Here is a 27236-nt window from a genome sequence, read left to right on the forward strand (position 1 = left end):
CAGCATCCTCCTGCCCTCTGGGGTTGTGACGAGGGCCCCAGGGCACGGACGGGATGCTCTCTGGGGGCACAGCCATCTCTCCAAGCTCAGCTCAGGCTCCGCCTCCTCCAGGAAGCCTCAAGCCTCTGGGCCGGTAGCCGCGGTCCAGGATGTGTACCCCGAGGTTGTGTGGGCGCAGCCTGAGGGCGGCCTCCCTTTAATACACAGGCGCGGGATCCCCCATTCGGGATGGGTCTTTCCCGCTTGAGGCATGAGGGGGCAAAAACGGGGTGGGGCCGGACACGGGAAGCATCGGCCATCCAGTGTCCACAGGACGAAAGCGCACGTGCCCGAGTGAGACACAGCGTTGGGGGTACGCGCGGGGCTGCAATGTGTCCAGGGTCAGGATAGGACTGGGGACCGCAGGTGTTCTGGGGTGAGCCCGGCTCGGGCGCTGCAGACCCCAGAGCTGGGGCCTGGTCAGAGCAGGGCAGCTTTGGGACTGGGGGTCCATGGATCCTGCCCACACCATGGGGACCCACCCAGGGGTCCTGTCTGGAATCATCAGAGCCAGCCACCCGACATCGACACAGGGGACCCAGGACTGGCCTCCTACTTTATTTCAAGGGTACACACAACGGGGGCGTTTAAAGCCACCAAGAAAGACCAGGGGGGGACAGGAAGAGGGAGGTGCTCTTGCTGCGCCCCGTGTGACTTCTCAGACATTTGGAAAGGGACAGAACATGACTGAAAAAAGGCAAATGTCCCTGTCCCGTGCGAGGGACACTGGTCTCTGTGCACAGGCACCCACGCCAGCAACCAGCAGCCGGCAAAGGCGAGGCTCCAGGTGTCAGGCCCCGCCCAGGCATCAAGCTCCGCCCACATGTCGGGCCCCGCCCAGGCAACAGGCTCCGCCCACGGTTCAGACCCCGCCCAGGCTGCAGAGTGCAGGGCCCACCCTGCAAGGGGCGGGGTTCACGCCAGCCCCTCTGCACCCCTCCGGCCCCGCTTTCTGTCCCACGCTCCCTCCTCCGCCTTGATCTCACGCGGCCTCTTCCGGAAGCGGAGCCGGGGCGGCAGGGGGTCGATGCCGAGGACCTTGTGGATCTGCCTGAAGGCCACCATGCGCAGGGCGTGCTGTGGGTGACATCAGGAGGCCTTTCGGGGTCCTGTTCCCCGGATGCCCACAGATAGCGCCCTGAGGCCTGCGGGGCCTACGTTTGCGCCCAGGGACAAACCCCGGATCTGTGCTTGCTTGAACTGCTGAATGCCAGCCAAGGCCAGGGGAAGGCCGGGCCGTGGCGGGCTGTGGAGGATGATGGGGTCTCTCCTGGGAGCCCCGGAATCCAGGCTCTTCCTGCCCCACTAAAGGAGCCCTATTCACTCAGCTTCTCCCATGAAAGTGAGACCCTGCATGATGTTTTTTTTCCCGCCCTGGGGATTGAACTCAGGGCCTTTATACTGGGGCCACCAACCTTTTCATTCATTTATTTACTTATTTAGGCAGCTTTGGACCCAGGCTGGTCTCAGACTCAAGATCTTCCTGCCTCAGCCTCCCATAGTGCTGCCCCCAGGCACATGCCACCGTGCCCAGCTCAGATTTTTTTTTTTATCGGTACCAGGGATCGAACTCACGACTGCCCGCTTGCAAGGCAGGCACTTATGCCGCTGCGCTAAATCCCCGGCCCCAGATTTTCTTCTTATAAAAAGCTTTCTAAGTGAGGAAATCTTGGCTGGGGCTGGGTGTTTATAGAGTGTGCTGTCGATTGGGTGCCCAGCACAGCCGTGGCCAGCAGGACCCTGGAATCTGGGCCTCGTCTCCTTGGCAGCCACGGTTCTCTGCTGACTGTGACCCCTAAGCAGTCCTGGGTCCCCAGTTGCCCGCCTGTGCCCAGAGTGTCTGCAGGAGACGCTGCTGGGCCAGCCCCTACCTGGGCACTGGCCGTCACGTCCTCCCGCTCCTGCAGGGTCATGGATTCCAGCACGTCCACCCGGTCTTTCTCGCAGGGATCCTGGATCCCGGGCCCATCTTTGCCAGGGGGAGGCAGGGACAGCAAAGAAACCAGGTCACCCTGAGAGGGGCTGCCCATGACACGGGCCTGCCAGGCCCGCTGAGCTCTCTCACCAGGCCTCAGCCCTGGTCCTCTTTATGCTTTGTGTTTTGAGGCTGGGCCTCACTCGATTGCTCAATGGCCCGCGCTGGGCTTCAACTCCTGCCTCAGCTTCCCAGGGTGCTGGGATGATAGATCTGTCATCTTCCTCTCCCATCCCGCATCACCAAAAGCTCCTGGGGGTCCCCTTTGCAGTGTCCTGTTCCCAGCCAACCTGGGCGGTGTGCTGAGAGTTGGGCAGGAATCTGATTTCTGCGTGTTTCTCTCAGATAAATAACATATTCATTCAAATAAACTTGAATCAGGTATCAGCTGGCCTGGTGATGTGGAAGATCCCAAGGGTGGCCCCCTCCTGGTCCTGTGCGAAGTTCTCTGTCCCCTGGTTGTGCTGAGCGGCTCCATGACCCCGGCCTGCTGCGGCCACCCTCCTGCCTGCCTGTGCTGAAGTACGCATGCGCACGGTCCGGGCGTTTGCAGACTGACCTGCGAGGAGCATGCCGGTGGCCACGCACTCCAGGACCCGCCGCACGGCGTCCCCGGGGCTCAGGGGCCGGGCAGCGCTACTCAGCGCCTTCTCCACCAGCAGCTCCATGGCCTGGGGACAAAGGGGACACGAGAGGGGACCCGTGCTCTGGGGGACCCCAGTCGGCCCCCGCCCACCTAAAGCAGCTCCATCTGGCTGGACCTGGGCTGGGCCCTGCTGGGGGCCATCAGAGCTGGGGGAGCCTGGAGTTAGGATGGGGCCCAGCTTCCTGCCGCCCCTCCCACCTGTCAAATGAGGGTGTGGCCATCACCCGTCCCCTGTGGCAGCCCAGCCAAGGCCTTAGGGACCCCCCCCTTATCCACCTGCCTGGCTCAGGAGGTCCCTTCCTTGAGCCCTGAGGGGCCGGAAGAGGCTGGTTGCACCTGTTCCTTTTCTGTCCTGGGGCTGGAAGCCGGGGCCTGCACGCTGCACCATCCCCGCCTTCTAGTCTCTTTTTTATTTTGAGACCCGGTCTCACTAAGTCACTAAGTGGCCCAGCCTGAGCTGGAACTTGGGACCCTCCTGCCTCAGCCTCCCAGAGTTGCTGGGTGCCTGCACCATTGAGCCCGACTAAGAGATGCTTTTGCTTGGGTGCTGAAATCTGACTCCTGGCGTGTTTTGGGGGCCCCAGGTGCCTCGTGCTGCCTTACCCAGGCTGGCAGGGCGCCCCACGTAGGCACTCTTCGGCGGAGGTCACGCAGAACCCTGATGACGATGGCACAGGGCTGCAGGTTGCTGGCTCTGGCCTTTGGGAGGGAGCAGGGGTTAGCGCTTGGGGCTCCGCTGCGAGGGCTTTTATTTGATTACGAGATGGGGTCCAGCGATGTTGCCCTGGCTGGGCTCCTCTGACTGGGGATCCTCCTGCCTCAGCCTCCCGGAGTTGCACCCAGCAACACCCACCGTTAGGAGCCTGCTCCCGACGTGGCCCACCGTCCCTGTCCCCACCCGCACACCCCTGACCTGGAACCACTTGGCGTGGCGAAGGGCGGCCAGGGACTCCAGGCACTTGTCGGGGTTCAGGATGTCTGGGTCGGGCTGTGCGGCCTCTCTGCCCTCTGCAAGGAAGAGTGCAGAGAGCCCAGGGCTGTGCTCCGGCCGCTGCAGGGCTGGCTGCTATGGGCCTCCCTGGCTGTATCTTCCAGGTCTGTGAACCACTTCCCCAGAGCCTCCTCCCTGAGGCGGCCGGAAAGGGGGTTCTCGGGCTGGGTCCTGCCCCTCACGATGGCCGAGCCCCTTAGCTCCAAGACGTGAAAGTACAGATTAGGCCTGCATTCCAGAAACTTCCAAAGGCATCCTGAGCGGGGGCCTAGGGCTGTGGTGGCCCGTGTCTGTCACTCCAGTTAGTCTTGGGAGGCAGAGGCAGGAGGGTCTCCAGTTTGAGCCCAGGCTGGGGACCTTAGGGAGACTGCGCCTCCAAATAAAAGGTGCTGGGCCTGGAGCTCAGTGGGGAGGCCCTGGTTCCATGCCCAGCCCTGAAGAGGAGACAGGGAGACCGAGGGAGAGAGGGACAGAGGGAGGAGGACGGCTGTGGTCTGGAAAACCGGCCTCGAGACTGTTCTAGAAGCTTTTGAGCTGAGTCGAGGGTGCGCAGATGTGACCCCAGTCCTGGTGACCCCAGGACTGCTCAGGTCTGCCGGCTCCCAGCGCTTCTGCCTGCCCTCACCTGGGCAGGGGCCACAGGAGCCCAGCACTGGGCTGGCACAGCCTTCCTGGGTTTTTTTTTTTTTTTTCATCAGCTAACACCTGCTTTAATCTGAGTTATTTTCCTGAACAGGAACAATCTTGGCTACTTATTGTTTATGCTTAGGTATATAAACGCAGCCTAGTAAAAGATTTATAGAATGAACCCGAGATGTTATTTGCAAATATCAAGTTTAATTCATATTTTATACTTTTTTTTTGCAATTCTCACTAGATATTAATCCAAAAGAAAAAGAAACAGAGGAGGAGGAGGAGGAGGAAGGCTCTGACTCAGCTCTTGTGCACTCAGTGGCACCAGTGGGTAGGAGAGAGGGCAGAGGCTGTGGCTGTGGCCCAGGGACGGGTGTGAGTGGCATCTTGGAAGTGAGGGACGGAAGGGCCCAGCCGTACCTGGGTCCGCAGGGGGGTCCTGCCGCATCAGGGGCGAGGTGATGGCCACGGTGACCTGCATCCTGGGCTCCTCGCAGGAGGAGATGACGATGCTGGCTTCGGGGTCAGAGGACACTTCGTACTTGTCGTCGGTCACCGCCTGGGAGGTGCGGATGCCACGTGAGGCCCAGCGCTCCGGCCGAGGCTTGAGGCCGTGGGGAAGGCGGTGGTGGGCGCGTGCGGGGTCAACCGTGCAATCCCGCAGGGCTGCATGCGTGTGGACTTGTGTGCTCTAAGGGGTCCTCACTATGCAAAGGACCCCCAGAAGTCAAAAAGAAGACATGCATTCCAACAAGGGTGGGGGTGCATGGGGAAGTGAGGCACCAAAAAGAAACCACAGCGATGAGAGTTATCCCTGTGGTCCCAGAAAGCCAATCAGAACTATCATGGAGAGACAGGTGGGGTTGCGCAGGCCTGCAGTCCCAGCACTTGGGAGGCTGAGGCAGGAGGGTTGCTGTGAGCTCAAGGCCAGCCTGACCTACAGAGTGAGACTCTGTCTCAAAAAACAAAAAAAATACTATCTCGGAGCTGGGCACGGTGGCACACGCCTGTCATCCTTGCATTCTGGGAGGCTGAGGCAGGAGGATTGCAAGTTCGAGCCCAGCCTGGGTGACTAGAGCCAGTTAGCAAGACCTTGGTGCAAATAAAAAAATAAGAAAGGCTGGGCACGGAGCTCAGAGCGAAGGCCCTGGGTTCGAGTCCCAGTAACACAACACAGTGAATTAAAATAAAACAACAGGACGGCCAGAGGCCGCTGTCTCCTGGATGCACAAGGACAGGAGGCCTGCATGGCAGTCCAGCCTGCCCGTCTGCGGTCACCTGTGGTCACCCTGCCCTGCTGCCTGCCACCACACCTAAGCCCGCCCTCCTTTCCAAATCTGCCTTTGCCCAGCAGGGCTCCCCTGGGGAGTCGCCTCTGCAGTGTGGGCGGGGAAACGGCAGCCACCCTGCAGCCACGGCCACGCCCTTCTCTACGCCACTGGACTGTCACCTTCTACAAAGCAGCACCCACATCTGGGCTGTCTTTGCCGCCCCCACGGTGCCCTGCAGGTGCTTCAGGGATGTGAGATTATATCCCGAGGCCCTGGAGGCCGGAGCAAATCGCTCTCCGACTCTTGACCCTGCAGTCTCCCTGTCTCTCTGAAACCCACCCCTCCCATGGCCTTCAGGTCCGGCTTGATCCAGGCCTCCCTGCCTCCTGCAGAGCTTTTCATCATGGTTTAACCTAGGGGAGGGTGGCTGTCATTCTGGAGGGGGAGGGTGGCACACACTGCTGTCCCCGCGGAGGGACATCTGGACCGCTTCTCAGTTGTACCCTGACTGCTTTACATAGGGGACCCTGAAGTTTCCAACGCTGTCTCTTTGTAGCAATTTATAAATCTGAACCGTGGCCAGGGGTGTGTCACCCCAGCCCTTTGTGAGGGTGAGGCAGGAGGATGGCAAATTGATGTTCAGATGGGCGATTTAAAGAGAGAGGCCCCATCTCAAACTAAAATCAAACGGGCTGGGAGTGCAGCTCAGTGGTGAGCACTTGCTAAGGTACACGCAGCGGCCTCGGGTTGGGTCCTAACACGGGGGAGCAGGGCTCGCGTGCAGGCGCACACGCGGCTTACCAGGAGCTGCTGGGGCAGCTGCGCCTCGATTCTGCGCAGCAGAGCGCGCGTGGGCTTCTGGGAGCAGAGCAGGGTCAGCCGCACGTTCCTCTCGCCGCGCAGGACCAGGCCCTTGGCCAGGATGCCCACGCGCATGACGCCCTTCAGGATCCGCGGCGGGGACGCCACGCTGCAAGCACAGAGCGAGACACGGATGTCAGGGAAGGGACGGGGACCCTGCCACACCCTGAGTGCCCCTGTGCCTCACTTAATCTTTTGTTTTCTGTCTTCTTTTGGCAGAAGAAGGTGGCAACGGGGACTGAGCCCCTGTCGAGGTCCTGAGCTGTGACCCCAGCATCACCGCCACCCTTCATTTTTATTTTTTGGTCTTTCTGAGATGGGGTCTCCCTGTGCAGCTCAGTCTGGCCTTGAGCTCACTTTGTAGCCCAGGCCGGTCTCGAACTCGCAACGATCCTCCTGCCTCAGCCTCCCGAGTGCTGGGAGACAGCTGTGCACCGCCCGCCATGCCCGCCTGGGGACTGTCTCCTCTGAGGACTGTGACCTTCACACAGAGCCACCCTTGGTTCCCTGCCTGGCCCTCAGCCGAGGGGCGCAGGGCTTTGGGGACAGAGGTGGCCCGTTACCTGCTCTGGCCTCCCTCCTCTCCCAAGCTCTCCGAGTCCTCCTCGGCCATCAGGTCGGACACCAGCCTGAGGGCCCGCTCGGCATGCGACACGGTCTTCTGGATGGCCTGCAGCTCCGCCTCCGTGGGGTAGATGACCGCGTGCTTGAACATGACGTGACGGTCATCGCTGGTCTCCGGCCGCCGCTTGGCCTGTGGGGAGAAAGGGGGGGACAGGGACCGAGGGGCAGGGCGGGGGCCTCGTGGGCAGCAGAAGACAGGGCCAGGGACTTCAGGTCAGGGGCAGAGCCAGGGCGAAGGCTGGAGTCCAGCCTGGGCTCAGCCCACAGGAGGGACAGAGGGCTCAGGATGGCCTTGGGTGGGGACAGGTGGGTGTGAGATGGGGTCCCCCTGATGGGACAGCCCCAGAGCCACGGAAGGCTGAGCTGTGGGGAGGTGGCACCCACCTGGGCTTGGGCAGCAGATGTCCCCGACCTGTCCACAGGGGACGGCAGGGCCCAGGTGGGGGACGGCAGTGACCGCTCCTGGTTCTGGGGCTGCGGCTCCGTCTTCTGGTTCCTGCACTGTGCCTCCTGGTGCCTGGGGACCGGATGACAGGGGCTGAGCGGCCCCCCAGGGAAGGGTTCCAGCTCCCTCCCCGCTCGGGTTTACTCCCCCGGGACACTTTATAATCAGCACCGGGTAGGAAGATGCTGGGGTGCAGAGGAGATGACCAAGTGTGTCCCCTATTGGGAGGTCAGGGGACAAGAAAGATTGAGGGACACAGGAGATGCCAGAAACCGGAGGACACAAGAGTCCAGTGGTCCAGGGACACCAAGGTAGGGGGCCACAGGACTCCGGGCTTCTGCTCCAAGCAGGCCACCTCCCTGGCACTGCCACCCCTAGGGCACAGGGGTGACCCTGCGCCCACCCCCAGCCCAGTGTGCACAGCCCGAATCCCTGCGTGAAGCAGCACAGATGGCCCCTGTCCCTTGGGGGCGCATAGGGTGGGGCCACCTCAGCTCCTCCCGCCAGCGCTGCCGCGTTTCCTCCAGCTGCCGCTGCACCAGCTGCCGGTGCTTGCGAGCCTGCTCCTCCTGCAGCTTCCTGAGCCGGCCGGGCGCCGTGACCAAGGGTAGGTGGGGGTCCACTTTCCTCTGCGGGGGAGGGCGGGGTCACCAGTGGAAGAGGCAGCCCAGCAGAAGACACATAGGCATTTTCGGTCTTCAAACTTCGCACTCCAACCATCCATCCATCCATGCATCCATCCATGCATCCATCCATCCACCCATCCACCCATCCATCCATCCATCCATCCATCCATCCATGCATCCATCCATCCACCCATCCACCCATCCACCCATCCATCCATCCATCCATCCATGCATCCATCCATCCACCCATCCACCCACCCATCCATTCACCCATTCATCCATCCATCCATCCATCCACCCATCCATTCATCCACCCATCCATCCATCCATGCATCCATCCATACACCCATCCATCCATCCACCCATCCATCCATCCACCCATCCATCCATCCATCCATCCATCCATCCATCCATCCATCCACCGACCCATCCACCCACCCATCCATCCACCCATCCACTCACCCATCCATCCATCCACCCATCCACCCATCCATCCATCCATCCATCCATGCATCCATCCATCGTGGCGGTGGGGTGGGGTCCTGGCTCCCCCTGCCGGACGCACCCGGTACTGCAGCCGGTGCCGCCGCCCCCGCAAGTGCAGGTCCCGGGCGTTGCGGTCGTTGAAGTCACACTGGCAGAGTCTGCAGCGGTAGCGAATCACCTTCCCTTGGTCGCCTAACACCTGCCACACAGAGCACGGCTGCCCAGGGGCAGGGCTCCCGGGGCACGCTGAGGGACCTCCCTGAGCGCTCCGTTTTTATTCTGAGACACGGCCTCCACTCAGTTGCCCAGCCTGGATCAAATCAGAGATCCTCCTGCCTCGGCCTGCTAGTGGCCGCGATGACAAGTGTGCGCCACCATGGCCAGCTTGGTAGATCGCTTCGCACATCTGTGTGGGTCACATTCGGCCTACGGCTGGGGCCTCGGGAACCGGGCAGGAAAGCAGGAATCGAAAGGGAGAGACGAGGCTGTGTGATTAGAGAAGCCTGAGGCCGGGCGTGGTGGCGCACGCCTGTCACCCAGCACTCGGGAGGCTGAGGCAGGAGGGTCGTGGTGAGTTGGAGACCAGCCTGGGCTACACAGCTCAAGCCCAGCCTGAACAGTATGGTGAAGCTCTGTCTCAAAAGGACAAACACAGAGCGAGAGAGAAGCCTCGGCAGGGCCCAGTGGTGCGTGCCTGCCACTCCAGCTGCTGGGGAGGCTGAGGCAGGAGGGTCGCGAATTCCAGCCTGGCATAAAAGGCTGAGGGTGGGGTTCAGTGCTGGCCCTTGCCTGGCTCTCTGCAGTGCCCCTCGTTCATGGCCTCCACAGCCTCCACCTACCTCCTCCACGAACTCCGGCCCCACAGGATCCGCGACCCAGGCCCCCGCGGAGGCTTCCCCCGAAGCCGTGCAGGCAGCCGTCTCTCCGGGTCGCTCTGGCTTGGACCTTGCTGGTGACCCCTCCCGGGGCCTGCTGTGTGCAGTCAGGGGCTCCAGAGGCCCTGGAGGGGAGCCGCTGTGTTACGGCTCTGGCCAGAAGCCTCGGCCAGCCACAAACCCAGCCCTCAGGCCTGTCCTTGTCCCTTCTGCCCTGTGGCGGCCACAGAAGCCACCTGATGGCTGGCCTCACTCTCCAGTGACAGCCGTCAAATCGGAGATGGGGTCACAGGTGTCAAAGGCTGACACCCGGGGGAGGGCGGGAGGGAGGACTCCGGGGCAGGATCTGCCTGTCAGCGGGGACTGTCACACAGACACGGCGGCTTATGAAAGAGCCGCTGTGTGTCACACTGTCCCGCAGGCCTCAGGCAAGGGGACACTCGGCCTGGCCTTTGTCACTGGCCCTGGACCTGCGTCACGTGGAGGCTGCCGCCCTGGCTGAGGGCCTTTGCCCTCCCCGAGCTCCATCTCGAGCCCTATTTTAGTGTCAGACAGGGTCTTGCTGAGTTGCCCAGGCCGGGCTGAAACTCGTGATCCTCCTGCCTCAGCCTCCAAAGTCGCCAGGATGACAGGTGTGTGCCACAGTGCTTGGCTCTTTCTTTCAAAAATAACTTGCAAAGAAAGCTTCCTTGGTCTGGATGAGGCCCTCGACCTCTCCTGTGCTCTGTGTGTGGCCTGGTACCAATCTTAATTTGTTGTGCTTTTCCCAAATATGGATTTCTTTATTGGCCATTTGCCTCTATTTCTGTTTGACTGTGGTACAGATTTTTCCTCCCAGCCTGCTTGGCATCTGCGAAACCAAAGAAACAGATTTGAATTCCTGATGCAGAAGGTCTGGTTTTGGGTTCCCAAAAATCTATAGTCAATCAACTATCCAACAGTGGGTGGGCCAAAGGTTTTATTTTAGCTCCTTAACTGGGCAAATGTGTGGCACCTCAGCAGAGGAAGTCTATTATTAGAATTCCTTGGTCTTATCCTCAAATTCATGGTGTGGGCTGGGTGTAGCTCAGGGATGAGTGCTTGCATAGCAGTTGGGAGGCCCTGGATTCAACCCCAGCATGGCAAACAATTAAAATAAATTTTTTAGGGGGCTGGGGATTTAGCTCAGCGGAATAAGCGCCAGCCTTGCAAGCAGGCAGTCGTGAGTTCGATCACCGGTACCGATAAAAACGAAAAAGGCAAATAAATAAATAAATAAAATTTTTAAAAGGGTTACATGGCCGGGTGTGGTGGCAGATGCCTGTAATCGCAGCGCTCGGGAGGCTGAGGCAGGAGGATCCCTGTGAGTTTGAAGCCAGTTTGGAATCTATAGAGACCTTGTCTCAAAAAATAACAGTTTTTTTAAAAAAATTATGTTACTATTCAACAAATCATGCTGTGGAGGCCAAAAATATGACGAGCCTCTCCAAGCCCGCACAGAACAGGGCTCTCCGGAGCAGAGGTGGCCGAGGGAGACAGCTGGCTTCGGAATTCCACCTCCACCCCTGGCGGGCGGCCTGGGCTTCTCCGCCTGCACCCTGGGACGGGGGTCCAGTGCCCCAGGGAGTCAGGGTGCAGGGTGGCAGCCCGGCCTTCTGCCCTGGGCGAGGGCACCCGGGGACAGCAGCCTGTCCCCACGCTGGGTCCCCAGCCGGGGCCCGCAGAATCATGGGCACGCGGAGCTCCAGCTTGTAGGTCCCGCCCGTCCCCGCTCCCACGCGCGCTCGCAAATCCACCGCCCGGCGCGCACGCAGACGGGCACGCGCACGCAGGCCCGCCCCGCGCAGGCCCCGCCCCGCAGGCGCGCGCACGCACCCGCGATCCGCACGGTGGAGGCCAGCCGTCTGCAGGCCGGCGCGGGCCCGTAGGGGGCGCGCACGCCGGAGCCCCCCGAGTCCTCGCGGGCGGCGGCGCGGGGCGGGGCGCGCTGGCCGCTGCTGGGCGCCGGCTCCGCGGGGGGAATCGGCTTCCCCAGCCGGGCGTGCAGCTTGAGCACCTGGAACGGACGCCGCTGCCGGGGTCAGGGCTGCCCTGGGGGCCCGCAGCGCACCCCGCGGGCGGCCCGGCCGGGTCGAACCTTCTGGTGCCGGGCTCCCCGGATGTGCGCGTCGTAGGCGTCCTCGCCGGTGCAGGACACCGAGCACACGTTGCAGTACAGCCAGCCGCGGTCGGGCCTCTGAGCCGCCTCCTTCTTCCGGTGCTTCTGCCCTTCCAGGTGCTCCTGGTAGGTCTGCAGCCGGACCGAAGCCGGAGCCGGAGCCGGTCACCCGTCGGGCTCGGTCCGGTTCCCCTCCCGCAGCCGCGGGCTCAGCTGGCCCGGCCGTCCCCACCCTCTGCCCGCTGGGGTCCTGTGTGCTTCATCAAACCCAGCAGACTCAGAGGCCAGCCTGTGACCCTCGCTCACCTACTCGGGAAGCTGAGGCAGGAGGGTCTCAAGGTCCAGCTCAGCCTGGACAACTTTGAAACTTAACAAAATTATGTCTCGAGATTAAATAAAGGCCAGGAACTGGGAGTGGTGGCACACGCCTGTCATCCCAGCACTGGGGAGGCTGAGGCAGGAAGATCGCTGCAAGTTCGAGCCCAGCGCGGGCTCCAAAGTGAGCTCCAGGCCAGGCTGACCTGCATAGCCAGACCCTGTCTCAGCAAGACCAAAATAAATACATGGAATGGAGGTCTAGCTCAATACAAAGGCCTTGAGGGGGGAAAAACCACAAACTCACACTGAAAGTCATCAATAAAGTTTCTTTTTTCTAAAAATAAGCCGGTTTCTTACGAAATTCCCTCTGAGGATAATGCGGTTAGTCGCGGGCGTAAGCTGGGCTACAGGAAACCCTGGCATTCCGAGGTGCTCCTCCACATCTAAACTGCCTGAGCGCATCACCCTTACTTTTCAGAAAACTGTTAAGCTCAGCGGCTCCAAGCCACAAGAGCCAGGGTCCTGACGCACAGACTACAGGACACATACGGGATTGTGGCCCCAAGTACCCGCCTGCGGGGTGTCCCTCGGAATCCCCGCCAGGTTCTCGGAAGCCTCAGCACTGGGCAACTTCGACGCACGATTTCTGTGTGGGTCCCCTAAACCCCTCTGACCAGGCCTCGAATGAATACAGACAGGAAATCTACACCATGGCTCTCCTAGAAGGGAGAAAAAAAATGGGCGGCAGACCCATCACTCTGGGAGGCTGAGACAGGAGGGTCTCCAGTGCCAGTGTGGTCAGAGAAACTTAGCAATTTAGGGAGACCCTGTCTCAAAATGAAAAAATAAAAAGAGGCAGCGACATAGGGTGGGAGGCCCCCTGCTGCCGTATATTCTAGAATATTTTGCAATCTTGAACCTTACAAGCCAGGTTATTACTTAGGCAGCAGTTAGGAAAACAGCTGGGGAGACAGCCCGGAAGTCTCCGAACCACGGCGCTGCCAGGCAGCTATTTCTGGGTGGAAGGACTTGGCTAAGGCGCCCCCCCTCCTTGCTGTTCTTACCAGACCGAGGTCTACCATGTGTGGCGCCATTTCGTTTTTCCCTTCTTTTTATCTCCAGTACTGGGGATGGAATCCAGCCCCCCCCCCCATAGGAGAGCACTAACCACTGAGCTACTCGTGCTCAGATGTTTTAATTTTTGAGACAGGATCTTGCTAAATTGCCCACGCTGGGCTGGAACTCGAGCTCCTCCTGCCTCAGCCTCCCGAGTAGGTAAGTGATAACCGTGGATCCCTGCGCCCTGCCTTCACCGCCCATTCTAACTCAGTGCCAGGGACTCGCCCTGCCCGGGCCTTGCAGCCTGCACCTGCTCCAGGGAGGTGGCTGTTATGTCCTCTGCTAGGACAGCGCCGGGAGAAACGGGATTGATTTTGACTTTGCAAATCCCACTTTGTTGGAGACCTGGAGAGCCGCAGCAGTGCCCTCTCGGGCATGCGCCCCTCGGGGTGGAGAGGGCTGAAGCCTGCCCTGCGGTGGTGACAGGGGTGAGGGCCTGTTCCAGCTACCCAGGAGGCTGAGGCAGGAGGATCTCAGGTTCCAGCCCAGCCTAGGTAACTTAGCAACTCAGCAAGACCTTGTCTTAAATTAAAAAACACAAAGAGGGCTGGGGATGTGGCTCACCGCAAAGGCCCTGGATTGGAGTTAGACCCTCAGAGCTGGGCGGGGGATGTAACTCTAGACTTGTATTTTGGCAAAACAAAGCTCTGATAATATCTGTCCAGGAAATGCCCTGCGGTCTCCTGGGTTTCTGCTGAGTTTTGTGACAGCGCACCTGCCCCACTTAGGCTCTGAGGCCCCGGCCCCGCCCCCCGCTCCTCTTTGGCTCCGTGCCCCGCCCCCTTAGACTCGGTGGCCCCGCCCCCGGTCCGGCCCCGCCTCCGCTCCTCAGGCTCTTGCCCCGCCCCCTTACACTACGTAGCCCCGCCCCTGGCCCAGGCGCCGTGCCGGGCCCCAGCCCAGTGACAGCTGTAGGGACCCACGGGTGGGGTGCAGAGGGCTCTGACCTGTAACCCCGCACAGCTGACGTTGCACACTTGGCAGTAGTGAAGCTGGGATTGCTTGGGGCCCACCTTGGGCTTCGGTGGCCGCCCGGGACACCTGGCCGCGGAGGACACAGCCATGTCATAGCCTGGGGAGCTGGGTCCTAAGAGGGAGAGAAAAATGGAAGAGGAAGCGTCACTCACCCCACCTCGGTGGCTGCGGGGACAGTGACACTGGGCCTTTGCGCTAAGCTCCATCCCTAGCCTTTTTCTGTGTTTGGTTTTGAAACAGGGTCTCGCTAAGTTGCTAAATTGTGGAGCCGGGGGCTCCTCCTGCCTCAGCCTCCCTCCGGGATGGCTGGAATGACAGGTGTGCGCTGCCACACCCCGCTCTGCAGGGGTGACTCCAGTGACCTCCTGTCTCACACCTGCGGACACTCACCTGGCCGGCAGTTCGAGTCCTGTCTGTCCGGGGAGCTGCTGGCCGGCGACCATCTGTGGCTGTGGCTGCCCTGCAGTGGGTTTCCACGGGACAGAGACAGGGAGGGGAAGGCAGCTCAGGGACACGGGGTGACACAGACATGCTCACACACGCTGGCCCGGGTCCCCTGCTCCGTGAGAGGCCCTGGACGGGGACACAGTGAGAAGCCAGGTGGCCACAGCGCGCCTGGTGTTAATTCCCAGGAGACCCTGGCTGGGACACATCCCGGGGCCTGGGCGAGGAGTGGAGAGGGCTAGCCAGCCGGGCATAGTGATGCTCACAGCCTGCCATCCCAGTGCTTGGGAGGCTGAGGCAGGAGGATCCCCATGAGTTTGAGGCCAGCCTGGGCTAGGGAGCGAGACCCTGTCTCAAAAACACAAAACACAGAATAGAAAGAGGGAGGAGGAGGGTGGGTTCCCGTGGGCGCTGGGCTTGGGTCACTGAGTGGTCACCACACTGGGCCGGATCTGAGGTGTGAGTGGCCAGAGGTGGGGTGGTAATGGTGTCCAAGTAGCCCTCAGGGGACACACAGAGGGCAGGTCTGTGGGCCCCGAGCCACCCATTTAAAATTTGGAGGTAGAGCCTTGCTAAGTGGCTCCGGCTGGTCTTGGACTTGCCATCCTCCTGCCTCAGCCTCCTGAGGCACCAGCTCGGGTGGCAAGCGTGCACACTGAGCTGGGCTGTGACCCCAGGGACACAAGGTGTGAGGACCATGAGCAGGGGCACAGAGGGAAGCCCCCACCCTGCACCTGCCCCTGCAGCCCCATCAACATGTCGCGGAGGCCGGTACCTGGGAGGTCCGGGCTCTGGCGTCTGGTGGCCGAGCAGGACGGTTCTCCCGGGGAGTGGTGTAGGTGGCCTCAGATGCCTGGGGGAGAATGGCTGAGGGAGACTTCACGCTGGAACCACAAACAGACACAAAAGTGTCAGCGAGCTGAAGGAGGTGTGGTCCCCCAGCACCTAGGGGACATCATCCACATGGCGACCTTAACACAACAGCCAGCTCCTAAGCCTGGGCACACGAGCTGTGTCCTTCTTTGGGGACCTGGCAGTTTCAAAGGCTTTCATGAATGAACACCATCCAGGTGAAGGTCGGGGGGATATCACAGGGCGTGGCTTATAGACAGGGAAACTGAGGCACAGTGTGGGGCCACATCCAGATATAAACCCATCCAACTGCTTCTCCAGCAATAACTCGGGCAAGTCTGACATCTCCCCAAGGTTCTTCCAGATCAGCTGGGAGTGGGGACGCTCATCTGTCACCCCAGCACTCAGGAGGCTGAGGCAGGAGGATCCCTGTGAGTTCTAGGCTAGCCTGGGATCCACAGTGAGACCTTCTCTCAAATTAAAAAAAGAAAAAGAGAAACCTCAGGAAGGTGGAACTGTAACAGCGTGCCGTGCACCATGGGGCCCGTCTGGACAAAACCACTCTACACTGAAAATCTTTTTTTTTTTTTTTTTTTTTAATTTTGGTTTTTTTGAGACAGTACTTTGATATGTAGTTCAGATTGGCCTTGAACTATGCAGCCCAGACTGGCCTCAAACTCACAGCGATCTTCCTGCCTCAGCCTTCTGAGTGCTGGGATGACAGGCGTGCACCACCGCACCTGGCCCAAATTGAAAATCTTAAGTTGAATATCATTGGCTTCCTCTGCCCTGCCGCGTCTCCTGGCTGCCAGAAACGTTCTCAGTACACAGCGGTGCAAATCCTATTTCTTTGTTTCTGAGACAAGATTTTACAGTGGCCCAAGCTTGCCTCAAATTTGCCGCCCTCCTACCTCAGCCTTCTTAGCAGCTGGGGTTACAGGCACGCACGCGCTCGCCGCACCCAGCTTCAGTCAGCAGTTTCCTGCCTTTCCCGAAGCAGCACGTCCCTCCCTGTTTCCCAGGGCCTCCGAGTGCAAAGCGCAGTTTCCTTCCCCAGGCTCTGCTGCACCTGCCGTGTCCCCGAGCTGTCCTCAGCAACGCTGCCGCCCTGCTCCCCCGAGCGCCTCCTCCTCTGCACCCAGCTGCCCCACACCTCACACTTGGGGTTAAGGTGGCCTGCGTGGGGCCACCAGCTGCATGTGACTCCAGGGCTTGCTCTGGGTGGCAGAGGGACAGTTCATTTTGTTTTATGATTCAGGCTGGCCTTGAACTCACGGAGACCCTCCTGTCTCAGCCTCCCGAGGTCTGGGATGGTAAGCACGCGCCACCACGCCTGGTTCCAGTATCAAATTTTTATAAAGAAATGAAAAAGGACTGAGGCATGGCTCAGTAGTGGGGTGCTCCTGAGTTTGAACCCCAGTACTGTGTCCAGCGCACGTGCACAGTGAGCAGGGGGCACTGGTGGGAGGTGATGGCCGTGAGCTGGGCTTGGGAAAGTGGCACACAGGGTTCATCTCCAGCCAGGACACTGCGTGTCCCTCTGGCACGCACGGCCTTCTCCGTGAAGGCGAGGCACACGGGGCCCACAGTGGGCGTGGGCAGGGAGGGATTTAGTCTAACACTGGCAGCAGAGTGGTCACCCCTGTCCACCTCCCTGCTCGCTCTCCTCGTCATTCCGTAGTCTGCATAAAAGCCCTGCCTTTTATTAATTTTTGTCTTTTTGAGGCAGTTTCACTATGCACTTCAGGCAGGCCTCGAACTTGCAAGGATCCTCCTGCCTCAGCCTCCTGAGGGCGGGATGACAGGCTGTACCCCATTTCCTGCTAGGTTTTACATTTTTAAGAGGTTCAAGGGCCATATTTCCACAGCGCACGAAAATGACATGAACTTCACGTTGCACGTCCAAAATAAAGTTTTATTGGCATTCAGTGGCCCGGTCACTGCCTTGGTGGTCTCCGGGGTCTGCAGGCAGGTTTGGGCAAAGTCCGTGTGTCCTGCCATCAGGGGACTCTGCAGGCCGGGCTAGGTGGGGGCTTCCTCCTCCCGCAGGTCAGCCTGGCCGGAGCCCCAAGAAGAGAGGGGACCTTGTGGTGCCAAACATGGGGAGCCCGGAGCAGGGCGTCTCGAGTGGGGATCCTGGGCCGTGGCTGGGGACATCCTTGGCTGCTGCGACTGGGGAGCTCCTGGCCTGGAATAGATGACAGAGGCCAGGGACGCGGCTCAGCACCCTGCAGTGCCCAGGAGGCCCCGTGGTCCCCAGGGAGGGGACTGCAGCTGAGAGGCCAGGCCCTGGGGAAGGAGGAGCAGCGGTTCCATCCGCTGTTGCTTCCATTTGGAGGGAGGGTTCCTCGAAGTCTGTGTGTTGAAGGCTCCATCCTAGGGCGGTGCTCCTGGGAGGTGGCTGGACCTTTGAGGGGCGGGGCCTGGGCGGAGTCAGTCGCGGGGCGTGGCCTGGGCGGGCCCGCCCTCTCCGGTGCGTCCCACCCGCGCTGCCCTGCTTCAGGTTCCAGGTCACCAGCGTGCGGCCAGAATCTCTAAACTACGGGCCGAAGAGTCCTTTGCCGGGCAAGGACTTAGAGAAAAAGGGGGTGCTGGCCATGGCGGCACACACCTGTGGCCCCAGCACTCCCGTAGGCTGTGGCAGGAGGAGGACAAGTTCGAGCCCACCCAAGGTGATTTAGCCAAACTCCGTTTCCAAAAAAGAGGCGGGGGATGCAGAGGAAGAAACAGCAGCTCCCTGGAGCAGGAAGATCACCCCGATTTATCCGGAGGACACTTCTCTGAGGCCCGCTCCCTACCCACCTGCAGGCCGGGGGTGGAACCCAGCGACCCCCACGCACGAGGCACGCACTCACTACCAAGCTGCACTCTGGTCCTTTGTTTTTCTGAGACAGGGTCTCGCTGTGCAGCTCAGGCTGGCCTTGGGCTCACTTTGTAGCTCAAACTGGTCTCAAATTCGCAAAGATCCTCCTGCCTCAGCCTCCCGAGTGCTGGGGTGGCAGGTGTGCGCCACCAGGCCATGGAATGGTACTTCAGTGCGCACAGCTGAGTGGGTTTCGGTGCCTCACTCCATTTCGCAGTCACCGCCTCTAACTAGCTTCAGAACATTCCCTCCCCCTAAGCAGGCCCCGCCCGCCCCATCCCCTGGGTCCACTTCCACTTCCGGCGCCTGCAGTCGCTCGTTCTGGGCGTCTCCCCACCCGCGGTGTCCTGTGTCACGCGGCCTCCTCGAGGCGCCTCTGCGCTCTGGGGGCGTCCCAGCTCGCTGCCGGCCTGGCTGGCTGCTGTCCTGGAACCCTCGCTGCTGCTCCCTTTTCCCAGACAGCTCGGAGGTTCCATCATCTCCCCTTCCCAGCCCCCGGCGACCAGGAATCCGTTTCCCACTCCGAGGGTCTGTTTTCAGCCTGCTGTCTCCATGGAATCTCGCAGCATGGGAGCTTTCGCAGGGTGGCAGCCTGAATTCTGCGACTAGCTGAGGCCCTGCTCGGAAGGCCAGCAGGGAAAGGTGGCAGAAGCCGGGTACCAGGACGCAGGCCTCTCCTCCCCCCATCACGGGGCTGAGAGGTCTGAGTGATCGAGTCCAGCGTGGGCTACTTAGTAGGATCCCGCTTCAAATTTTAAAAAGAAAAAAAAAATTGACAGTGTCTCACCCTGCTCCAGGCTGGCCTCAAGCTGAGATCCTCCTGCCTCAGCCTCCTGAGCACCTAGATGACAGGTATGTACCACACTAGCAAAAAAAATTATTTTTTTCTAAATACAAGGGTGTAGCTCAGGGCAAGGGGCCCGGGTTCAGTCCCCAGGGTCACACACACACACACACACACACAAAGAGGAACCGTAGCTGATGGCCTGGCCAGCAACGGGAGAGAGGCCTACGGCAACAGGGGCCTTGGGCCAGGGGGACAGCCATCACTGGGCTGCCGACTGCCCTGAGGGCAGAGAGGGGACTCTGGCGCCCTCCAGGGGGATGGAAGGGTGGAAGCTAGGGTGCAGAGGACACAAGGAGACCGGGAGGGGACAGAGTGGGCAGAGGTAACTGCTCCAGGCTGGTGTGAATGCAGAGAAACTGGGACATTTAACCAAGCAGGGGACAGACGCTTTTCATCTCAGCAGCCTGGGAGGCTGAGGCAGGAGGATCGTAGGCTGTAACCCAGCCTGGGCAACTTGCAGAGATCCCATCTCAGAAAGTATTTATTTTTGCTTTTTTTTTTTTTTGTCTTTTTCGTTTTTATTGGTACCAGGGATTGAACTCACGACTGCCTGTTTGCAAGGCAGGCGCTTATGCTGCTGAGCTAAACCTCCAGCCCCTATTTTTGGTCTTTTGAGACAGGGTCTCGCTGTGCAGCTCAGGCTGGCCTTGGGCTCACTTTATAGCCCAGGCTGGTCTCGGACTCGCAGCGATCCTCCTGTGACAGATCCTGGGACAGGAAGTTATCCCCAGTCATCCGGGGCCAGGAGGTCAGAAGGCAGCAAGCAGTGAAAGGGGACAGAGACCGCAGCCAGGGGGCCACCCAGGCAGGGACAGCCACGGAGGGAGGAAGAGCCTGCCCTGCCGGACCCTCATTTATTTCTGTGGCCCTGGGGACAGAGCCCCGGGCCTTTTCAGCGGGCCACACCCCTGATTCTTCTATTTTTCTCTTGGAGACAAAGTCTTATTAAGTCTCTGAGTTGCCCACTGGCACCCTGCAGGTGTAGTCCCGAGAGCAGAAAGGGACAGAGAGCTGGGAGGACCCGGCATCTCCAGCAGGGACAGTCTCCAGGTCAGGACCTGGGGGAGCTGCCTGGGCCAGGGCTGCCTCAGGCCTGGGTGGGCCACGGACTCCTCCTCAGCCCGTTCACGGGCAGGGCTGCAGCCAGTGTCACATGGCCGTGCCAAGAATCAGGGTTCCCGCTGAACCCTGCCGGGTTTTCTTTGTTTGTGTTTTAAATGGCTCGGGCTGGGCTTCAACTTGTGACCCTCCTGCAGCATCTCCAGAGGGCTGTGATGACAGGCGTGTGCCATCATGCCCAGCCCTGATTATTTATTATTGGCTTTTTTTGACACAGGGTCTCCTACTCCTGGTGATCCTCCTGCCTCAGCCTCTGGAGTGCGCATCTTTTAGATTAGATCTGAGTACCAAAAAGCAGCAAGACTCCCTGATCCAATTTGTTCATGTGGTCACTGAGCTTCTGGGGCTATCCCGGCCCACGGGATGGAAAGTTCTCATTGGGAAAGTCCCGAGCCCCTGGGCTCGCTCACTTGCTTCCAAGGGACAGATCGGAACATGGGAGCATACTCCTTGATGTAGTCTTTTTTTTTTTTTTAATTGGTACCAGGGATCGAACTCACCACAACCATGCGCTTGAAAGGCAGGCACTTTAGCTGCTGAGCTAAATCCCCAGCCCTGGGAGCATACTCCTAAGGACATCCGTGTGACCTACTGGGACAGGCAGGGGATAAAATGCCCTACAGACCATCAGGATGAGAGACGATGGGGTCACTGTGCCTAAATCCCAGGTGCGTGGGAGGCTGAGGCAGGAGGATTCCCCACAAGTTTGAGGCCAGCCCGGGCTACGCAGTGACACCATCTCAAAAACCCAAATAACAGGAAGGTCGCCTGTCTTTATGGCTGTGCCCACGTTCTGACCCTGGAAATCAAGGTGACAGTGGGGGCCCAGGGGCGCAGTGCTGATACCCAGGAACCCAATGGCCAAGTACAGGCCACAAAAAACACTCATCTGGGAGGCGGTGTCCACGCTGCTTTATTGACAGGAAATCCCGATTCAGTCCCGTGGGGGATGTGCACCGGGTGGGGCCGGCATGGGGCCTCCATCCCCGAGGTTCGCATCTGCAGCCCTTCACACATTTTTTCCGGGGTGCAGGCGCCCCTCACAGAGCCCGAGTCTCCTGGTGATTCTTCTCCGCCTTCACCTCCAGCGCGTCTGGTGAGATCCCCGTACAGGTGGGGTCCCCCGGAACCCCACTGCAGAGGGGGCCCCGCCTAGGTCCAGGGGCTCTGGGAAGAGTTGGCAGCTTCTTCAAGGCCAGTCGAAGGCCACCGCTACCCTAGACTTCCTGGGGACACAGCCCGGTGGCCGGCTGGGGGCAGGGGGCACTCCATCATGGTACCAATGTCACCATCACTGGGCTGCTGAGCTTCCCTGCTGTACCGTGCAACAGAGAGGGGGTGGCTCCAAGGTGGCCCCGCGGGACAGCTGCCAGGCATCGGCTGGATGGTACAGCAGCTCGGGCAAGACGGGCTCCGGCCCAGAGGCCCAGCCCTCGCCTCCTGACTCCAGGGGCGGGAACGCTGGGTCCACGCAGGCCCAGGCAACAGGGTCGACAGGAAAAGGAAACAGGGTCCCGGGCACAGGGTTCTCGAGAGCAGGTTCAACAGACACAAACCCGCTGGCCCCAGATGTGACATTCGGGCTGAAGAAGCCACTGGCAGCTGGGCACAGCGGTGTCTGCCTGTCATTCCAGCACTCTGGGAGGCTGAGGCAGGAGGATCCCAAGTTCAAGGCCAGCCTGGGCCACTGAGTGACTTGGTGATCCTGCCTCAAAAGAAAAACTGAGAACGGCTGGGGATGGAGTTCACTGGGAAGGCTCTGGGTTCAGTCCTCAGTATCCCCCAAAAGTCCCAAAGGAACACAAAAAGGGGAAGTGGACTGGTGGCACACTGTTGTCCCCGCTACTCGGGAAGCTGAGGCAGGAGGATCACAGGTTCGCACCCTGCCTGCAGTCTGAGTTAGCTGGGGTCACTCGGCCGGGTGACAAGCCCTCCTTGCCCCCTGTACAACCCAAAGCTACGATGGACACTGAAAATGGGACACAGGACCTGAGACCTCTCCAAGGTGACCAAGGCTGGAGGACAAACGGGCGCTTCCTGTAACGCAGCACTGTGCGGTTCCTTAAATGACCACAAGGGGCCGCCCTGTCACCTCCCTGCGCTGCCCCACAGGCTCTGGGCTGCTGTTACCACCAGAGGCTTTAGTCCTGCAAGGGCTGGGGGCTCCCAGAAGTGGGGACGCCCTGCTGCCTGGGCTCCCGCCCCATCTGGGGATGACGGGAGGAGGGATGGGCTACCTTGCGGACACCTGCAGCCTGGCATGGGCGTCTCAGTCTCAATCCCAAATTACCCGAAGAGAACGCGCCAAAAGCCGAGGGATGCCCCTCCCGCACCTTCCTCCTCCTGCCAGGTCCACGGGGTGCTTATCCAGATCGAGGGTCGCTGTCCCCCCTCACCTCTGTGCTCAAGAAGAACCCCAACAACACCTACGGTGGCAAGGCATCTGCAAAAGTCATTTGAAAATATGTGTAGTGGCCCACGCCGTAATCTCAGCTCTTGGAAGGCTGAGGCAGGAGGATTTCCTTGTGAACAAGACCAGCCTGAGCTACATAGTGACTCTAAGAGATGCTTTATCAAAAGCATAAATAGGGGTCAGGGATTTCAGAATCTGTTTATCAGCGGCGTAAGCACCTGCCTTGCAAGCAGGCAGTCGTGAGTTTGATCCCCGGTACCAAGAAAAAAGAAAAAGACAAAAAAGAATAAAAAATAAAAAATAAAAACAAGGCTGGGGATGGAGCTCAGTGCTGTGGGCCTGTGGTTCACAGAAGAAAAAAAAGTAGAGACAAAGGTGGTCAAATATGTCATCCTGGTAGGAACAATTCTCCCAAGAGACACACGCACCCAGACACAGGCGCCTGCCACAGCCACACACCCCACGTCCTCAGAGCCTGTCGGCCTCTCAGCCAAAATCCACCTTCCGTTCTTCCAGGGTCAATTTTCCAGGCGGATTAGTCCTGAATTCTGAATACCTGCACCACTCAGGAAAGGATTATGAGATTCACTATAGCACGTGAAGAAAATAAATGATAACCCACATTATCATCAGGGAGTTGTGCACTTTTTTTCAGCCTTCAAGAGTATATGACCGGCCAGGTGTGAGGGCGCACACTTGTGCTCCTAGCACTCGGGAGGCTGAGGCAGGAGGATCGCTGTGAGTTCAGCCTGGGCCACACAGTGAGCGAGTTAGAGGCCACCCTGAACTGCATAGTGAGACCCTGTCTCCAGGAAAAAAAAAAAAGCAAACCAAATACAGAAAAGAAAAATAAATCTATATAACCACACAAGTCTTAGTGATCAACAATTAAAAGACGGGGGGCAGGAGGATGGAAAGTTTGAGGCCAGGCTGGGCAGCTAAACAAGATCTTATCTCAAAACAAAAAATAAAAAAGGCCGGGGATGTCACTCAGTGGTGGGGTGATTGCCTGGGGTGTGTGAGGTCCTGGGTTCCATACTCAGCACCGAACAAACAAAAGTCCTGTAGTGACCCCAACTCTATTTTGATAGGACCAAGAAAGGGACATTTCACCTGGGGCAGTGGTGATCAATTTCACAAGTCGAGAAAATCAACTTGAAACGGCCACGTTGCCAGGCACGGTGGCTCACACCTGCCACCCTAACTACTCTGGCCACTGAGGAAGAAAGACCCTAAATTCAAGCCAGGCCTGGGCCACTGGCAAGGCTCTGTTTAAAAAATGACAAGAGTGGGGGTGTAGCTCAGTGGGGAGCGCTTGCCTGGCATGCCTGAGGCCCTGGTTCCACCTTCAGACCCGCGGCCCTCTTCACTTTTTGAGACAGGGCCTTGCTAACCTGTCCAGGCTGGCTTTGAACTTTCGATGTTCCTGATTTGGCCTCTTGGACAGCTGCAGTAGCAGGCGTGCACCACTGCGCTGGAACGGAAGGGAACGCTGATGGCCTAACTTTCAAGGGTTGGTTCACAGGGAACTGCACAGGCCCTGGAGGCGGAAAGGAAAGGGCGCGCAGTGGGCCGGCAGGGGGCAGTGCGTCGCCGCCAGCAGAGCCCACATCTGTACCCGGTCCAGGCCATCCCGATGTCACCCAGGAGGATGGGAACAGGAAATAAAAATGATGTGATTTACTCTGTCCGGGCCAAGGGCTGCTGAGCTTTCTCGCCTTCACAGGACACCCATAGCTGGCCAACATCCGAAAGACCATTGAGGGTGTCCATCAGGAGCCCGCCTGTCTCCCACACTTCCGGTTTCCACGGGCTGCCCTAGAAGGAGCCATGCAACAGCACAGACACTGGGCTGAACCCCAAACCCCGGCTTCAGCACCTACTGTCCACTTCGAGAGTCCATAAATGTGTGCAAAGGCCCCAGCGCTGGGACACTTGTCTCTGAGGTTCCAAGGGTACAGAGCGTATCACCCTGAACCGTGCAGAGTCTGCCCCAGGCCACCAGCTACACACCGGCGGAAAGACGCTCCAGAAGAACGGCGGGCCCTGACCCTCAAGGGAGCTGTGGCCTTGGAGAACCATGCAGGGTGCGTGCTCTGGACCCTGAGTGTCCCCACCGTGGCGTCTTCCCTCCCTCCCCTCTCAGTCCTGCTCTGGGTGGCTCTAAATACCCCAACAGGCCCCCACTCCATCTCAAGGTCGCTGCCCCACCCCTCCGTCTCCCCAGGAGCCCACCCTCCTCCTGGGCCTCAGGTCTCGCCACCCCCAGGTCAAGCCTGCGCCCCAACTCCCTGCCCTTCCCCCAGTCAGGTCTCTGCGGCCCCTCCCGGGCCTCCGACGTCTCCCTGCCGACTTCCCTGCCCCCAATCAGGGTCCAGGTTCCCGCCCTCCGGCTCGCCAGCTCCCTCTCGGGGCGCCCACTCCCGACCCCATCCCCCGGCCTGATCGGCCTCCTCGCGACCCCTGCCCGACGCACGCGCGGCTCTGTGGCCATGGCAACCGGCGCCAGCGTCTCCCGCCCCACCCCGCCCCGACTCGCGTTCCGGCCGGTTCCGACCACGCCGCCGCTCCGCCAGCTCCGCAGCGCGCGGCTTTCCCCGGGCCTGGGCTCCGCGCGGCGAGAGGAGGCGCGAGCCGTTACCTGGACTGCGCGGAGCCGGAAGACCTGCTCGCCGCCATCTTGGCGTCTTCCCCAAACGGGCAGCCGATGACGTCACCGGCCCCGCCTCCGAGGGCGGCTCCGGCCCCGCCCCCGGCCCCACCCCTGTGGAGCCCGCCTTCCCTCCAGCCACTCAGATGTGGGCGTCTACCAGCCGCCCCGCCCTACTGGAGCCCCGCCCCTTAATCGAGTCCCGCCTTCCTTTCTTTCAACCACTCAGGTTCCTGGTTCAGGTCTCGCCCTGCCCCATGCCCCACCTCTTATTGGAGGCCCGTCTTGCCTTTAACCAATCAAACCTCGCCCTGTTGTATGCCCCACCCCTTGTGGAGCCCCTCCATCCTTTCAACCAAATGAGGTCTGTGTTCAAGTTCCACCCCTTATCACGAACTCCGCCCCATACTCTGAATCTTTGTCTTTGCTTGGCCGCGAAAGACTGTTCAAGCCCCGCCCCTACCATAAACTCCGCCCCGACTTCCTTTAACCAATCAGATGTGAGGGTCTCAGCTCAAGCCCTGCCCCTTACCGCAAACCCACCTGTTACTTGGAGCCCCTCTTAAATCAAATCATGCTGCTTTTTGTGTCGGTATGTGTGGGGTGAGGCACTGGGGCTCCAACCCAGGGGTGCTGTAGCATTGGGCTACCTCATAGCCCTTTTTATTTTTAAATTTTAGACAAGTGCCCAGTTACCCAGCCTGGGCTTGAACTCGTGACCCTCCTGCCTCAGCCTCCCCAAACGCCAGGATGACAGGTGTGTTCCTAAATCACTTGGCTTTTGGATTTTGGAATATTACAAAAAGCTTGGAATAAAAAGCCAAATTAGTTGACTGTGGCAAGGTGGGGTTCCTTTGCAGGCGCCAGGCCACTTAATCCTTGGACGCACACGGCCGCAGCCCCGTGCCAAAGGGAATGTGCCAGCCGTCTCGGGGATGGCAGGTGCCTCCGTGACCACGTGTGGCACTAGAAATGGCCTGGCAAGCGCGGCTCTCTCCATGCCCTGGCCCACGTCCAGCATGGCTCTGATTGGATGATTAAGGCCGCGCCCCTTCAGGAGGGTGGACGTTTCTGGGCTTCCCCTGCAGGCCCTCGATCTCGCCTCCTATTATCTGCAACAAACAACGTGAGAAACAGTCGCTGGTCTTAGCTGGTCCTTGCAATCCAGCTGGCCCTCACCGCTTTAGTTCTATAAAGCCACCATGAACACTGAATTAGTGTCCTGACCACGACTCCCAAGGGAAACGCAAGGTTAGCCTCCCGCCAACTTCTGGGTACAATATTTCCATCAATCGATCAACACACAGCCTCAGTGTCTGTCTGTCTGCTGTCTGTCTGTGTGTAGACGCTCACTATTTAACACACACTCTGGGTTCTCTGACATTGAATTCGCAACCAGAGGCTTTATATACCCAGTAGAATATTACTCAGCCAATAAAAGGAGATTCAGACACAGCACAGATGGCCCCGGAAGACACGAAGGAAAGCGAGGGAAGGCAGCCACCACAGAACATCTACGACAGGGCTCACTCTCGGGGAGACAGGAAAGAGGACGGTAGCGCCGGGACTGGAAGGGGCAGAGGCTCCCCTTGCGCTCAGTGCCTCTGAACTGTGCATTTGGAATCGGTTTAAAAGTCAGTTTTGTGTGAACACGTTTAAAAGCAAAGCAGGACAGAAAGCCGAGGAGCCAAGCAAGAGCCACACGACGGTCAGGACCAGGGACAGCGCCCAGGGCTGCGGAGGGAGAGGCGGGCTGCGAAGCTGCACGCCGCTTCTGGACTCCTTCTGAACCCCTGAACGCTTTCTCCTTCATCCATTGAACTCCTACTGTCGCCTTGGAACCCAGCTCACATTGCCCACGCTCCTGCCCTATACCAACAAATCTCCGTAAGGGCCCAGCACACATTCTTGTCAGTTGGAATCAAGTCCTTCTTTCCCGACTGACTAACAAACAGCCACAAAAGGAGACTTAAAAACAATAGGTACCTGTTCACTCACCCTTGGGGTCCAGAATGTGAAGTCAAGCT

At 59.6% G+C, this 27236-nt stretch overlaps 1 protein-coding gene and 2 long non-coding RNA genes across 10 annotated transcripts; 1 reads left to right on the forward strand and 2 right to left on the reverse strand.

Annotated features, from left to right (window-relative positions):
• Nucleotides 1–563: 563 nt before the first annotated feature.
• On the reverse strand, nt 564–25324 carry Zfr2 (zinc finger RNA binding protein 2). 7 transcript variants are annotated; one of them, XM_023565547.2, is made up of 19 exons: nt 25201–25324; nt 24244–24377; nt 15241–15349; nt 14412–14481; nt 13994–14133; nt 11589–11741; nt 11327–11507; nt 9437–9597; nt 8677–8796; nt 7975–8114; nt 7425–7557; nt 6980–7170; nt 6357–6525; nt 4705–4843; nt 3574–3668; nt 3264–3359; nt 2574–2685; nt 1911–2008; nt 564–1116 (listed from the first exon to the last, which is right to left on the reverse strand). In XM_023565547.2, the coding sequence occupies exons 2-19, from the start codon at nt 24330–24332 to the stop codon at nt 955–957; spliced, it is 2358 nt and encodes a 785-aa protein (XP_023421315.2). In that variant the 5' UTR covers nt 24333–24377; nt 25201–25324; the 3' UTR covers nt 564–954. The 7 variants fall into 7 exon arrangements, with proteins under 7 accessions (XP_023421315.2, XP_063084969.1, XP_063084971.1 ...); XM_063228899.1 differs by having other exon boundaries at nt 24244–24372; nt 25201–25246; XM_063228901.1 differs by lacking the exon at nt 25201–25324 and adding an exon at nt 23954–24099.
• LOC134471077 (uncharacterized) lies at nt 17212–18305 on the reverse strand. 2 transcript variants are annotated; one of them, XR_010040431.1, is made up of 2 exons: nt 18173–18305; nt 17212–17505 (listed from the first exon to the last, which is right to left on the reverse strand). It is a non-coding gene; the product is annotated as an uncharacterized LOC134471077 (long non-coding RNA). The 2 variants fall into 2 exon arrangements; XR_010040432.1 differs by having other exon boundaries at nt 18169–18296.
• On the forward strand, nt 18882–20600 carry LOC134471076 (uncharacterized). The gene is made up of 2 exons (XR_010040430.1): nt 18882–19032; nt 20364–20600. It is a non-coding gene; the product is annotated as an uncharacterized LOC134471076 (long non-coding RNA).
• Nucleotides 25325–27236: the final 1912 nt, after the last annotated feature.

This window comes from Cavia porcellus, unplaced genomic scaffold, assembly GCF_034190915.1.
Source record: "Cavia porcellus strain 051 isolate PalLab524CR breed Dunkin Hartley unplaced genomic scaffold, mCavPor4.1 scaffold_17, whole genome shotgun sequence".
In the NCBI taxonomy this organism is placed as follows: Eukaryota; Metazoa; Chordata; class Mammalia; order Rodentia; family Caviidae; genus Cavia; species Cavia porcellus.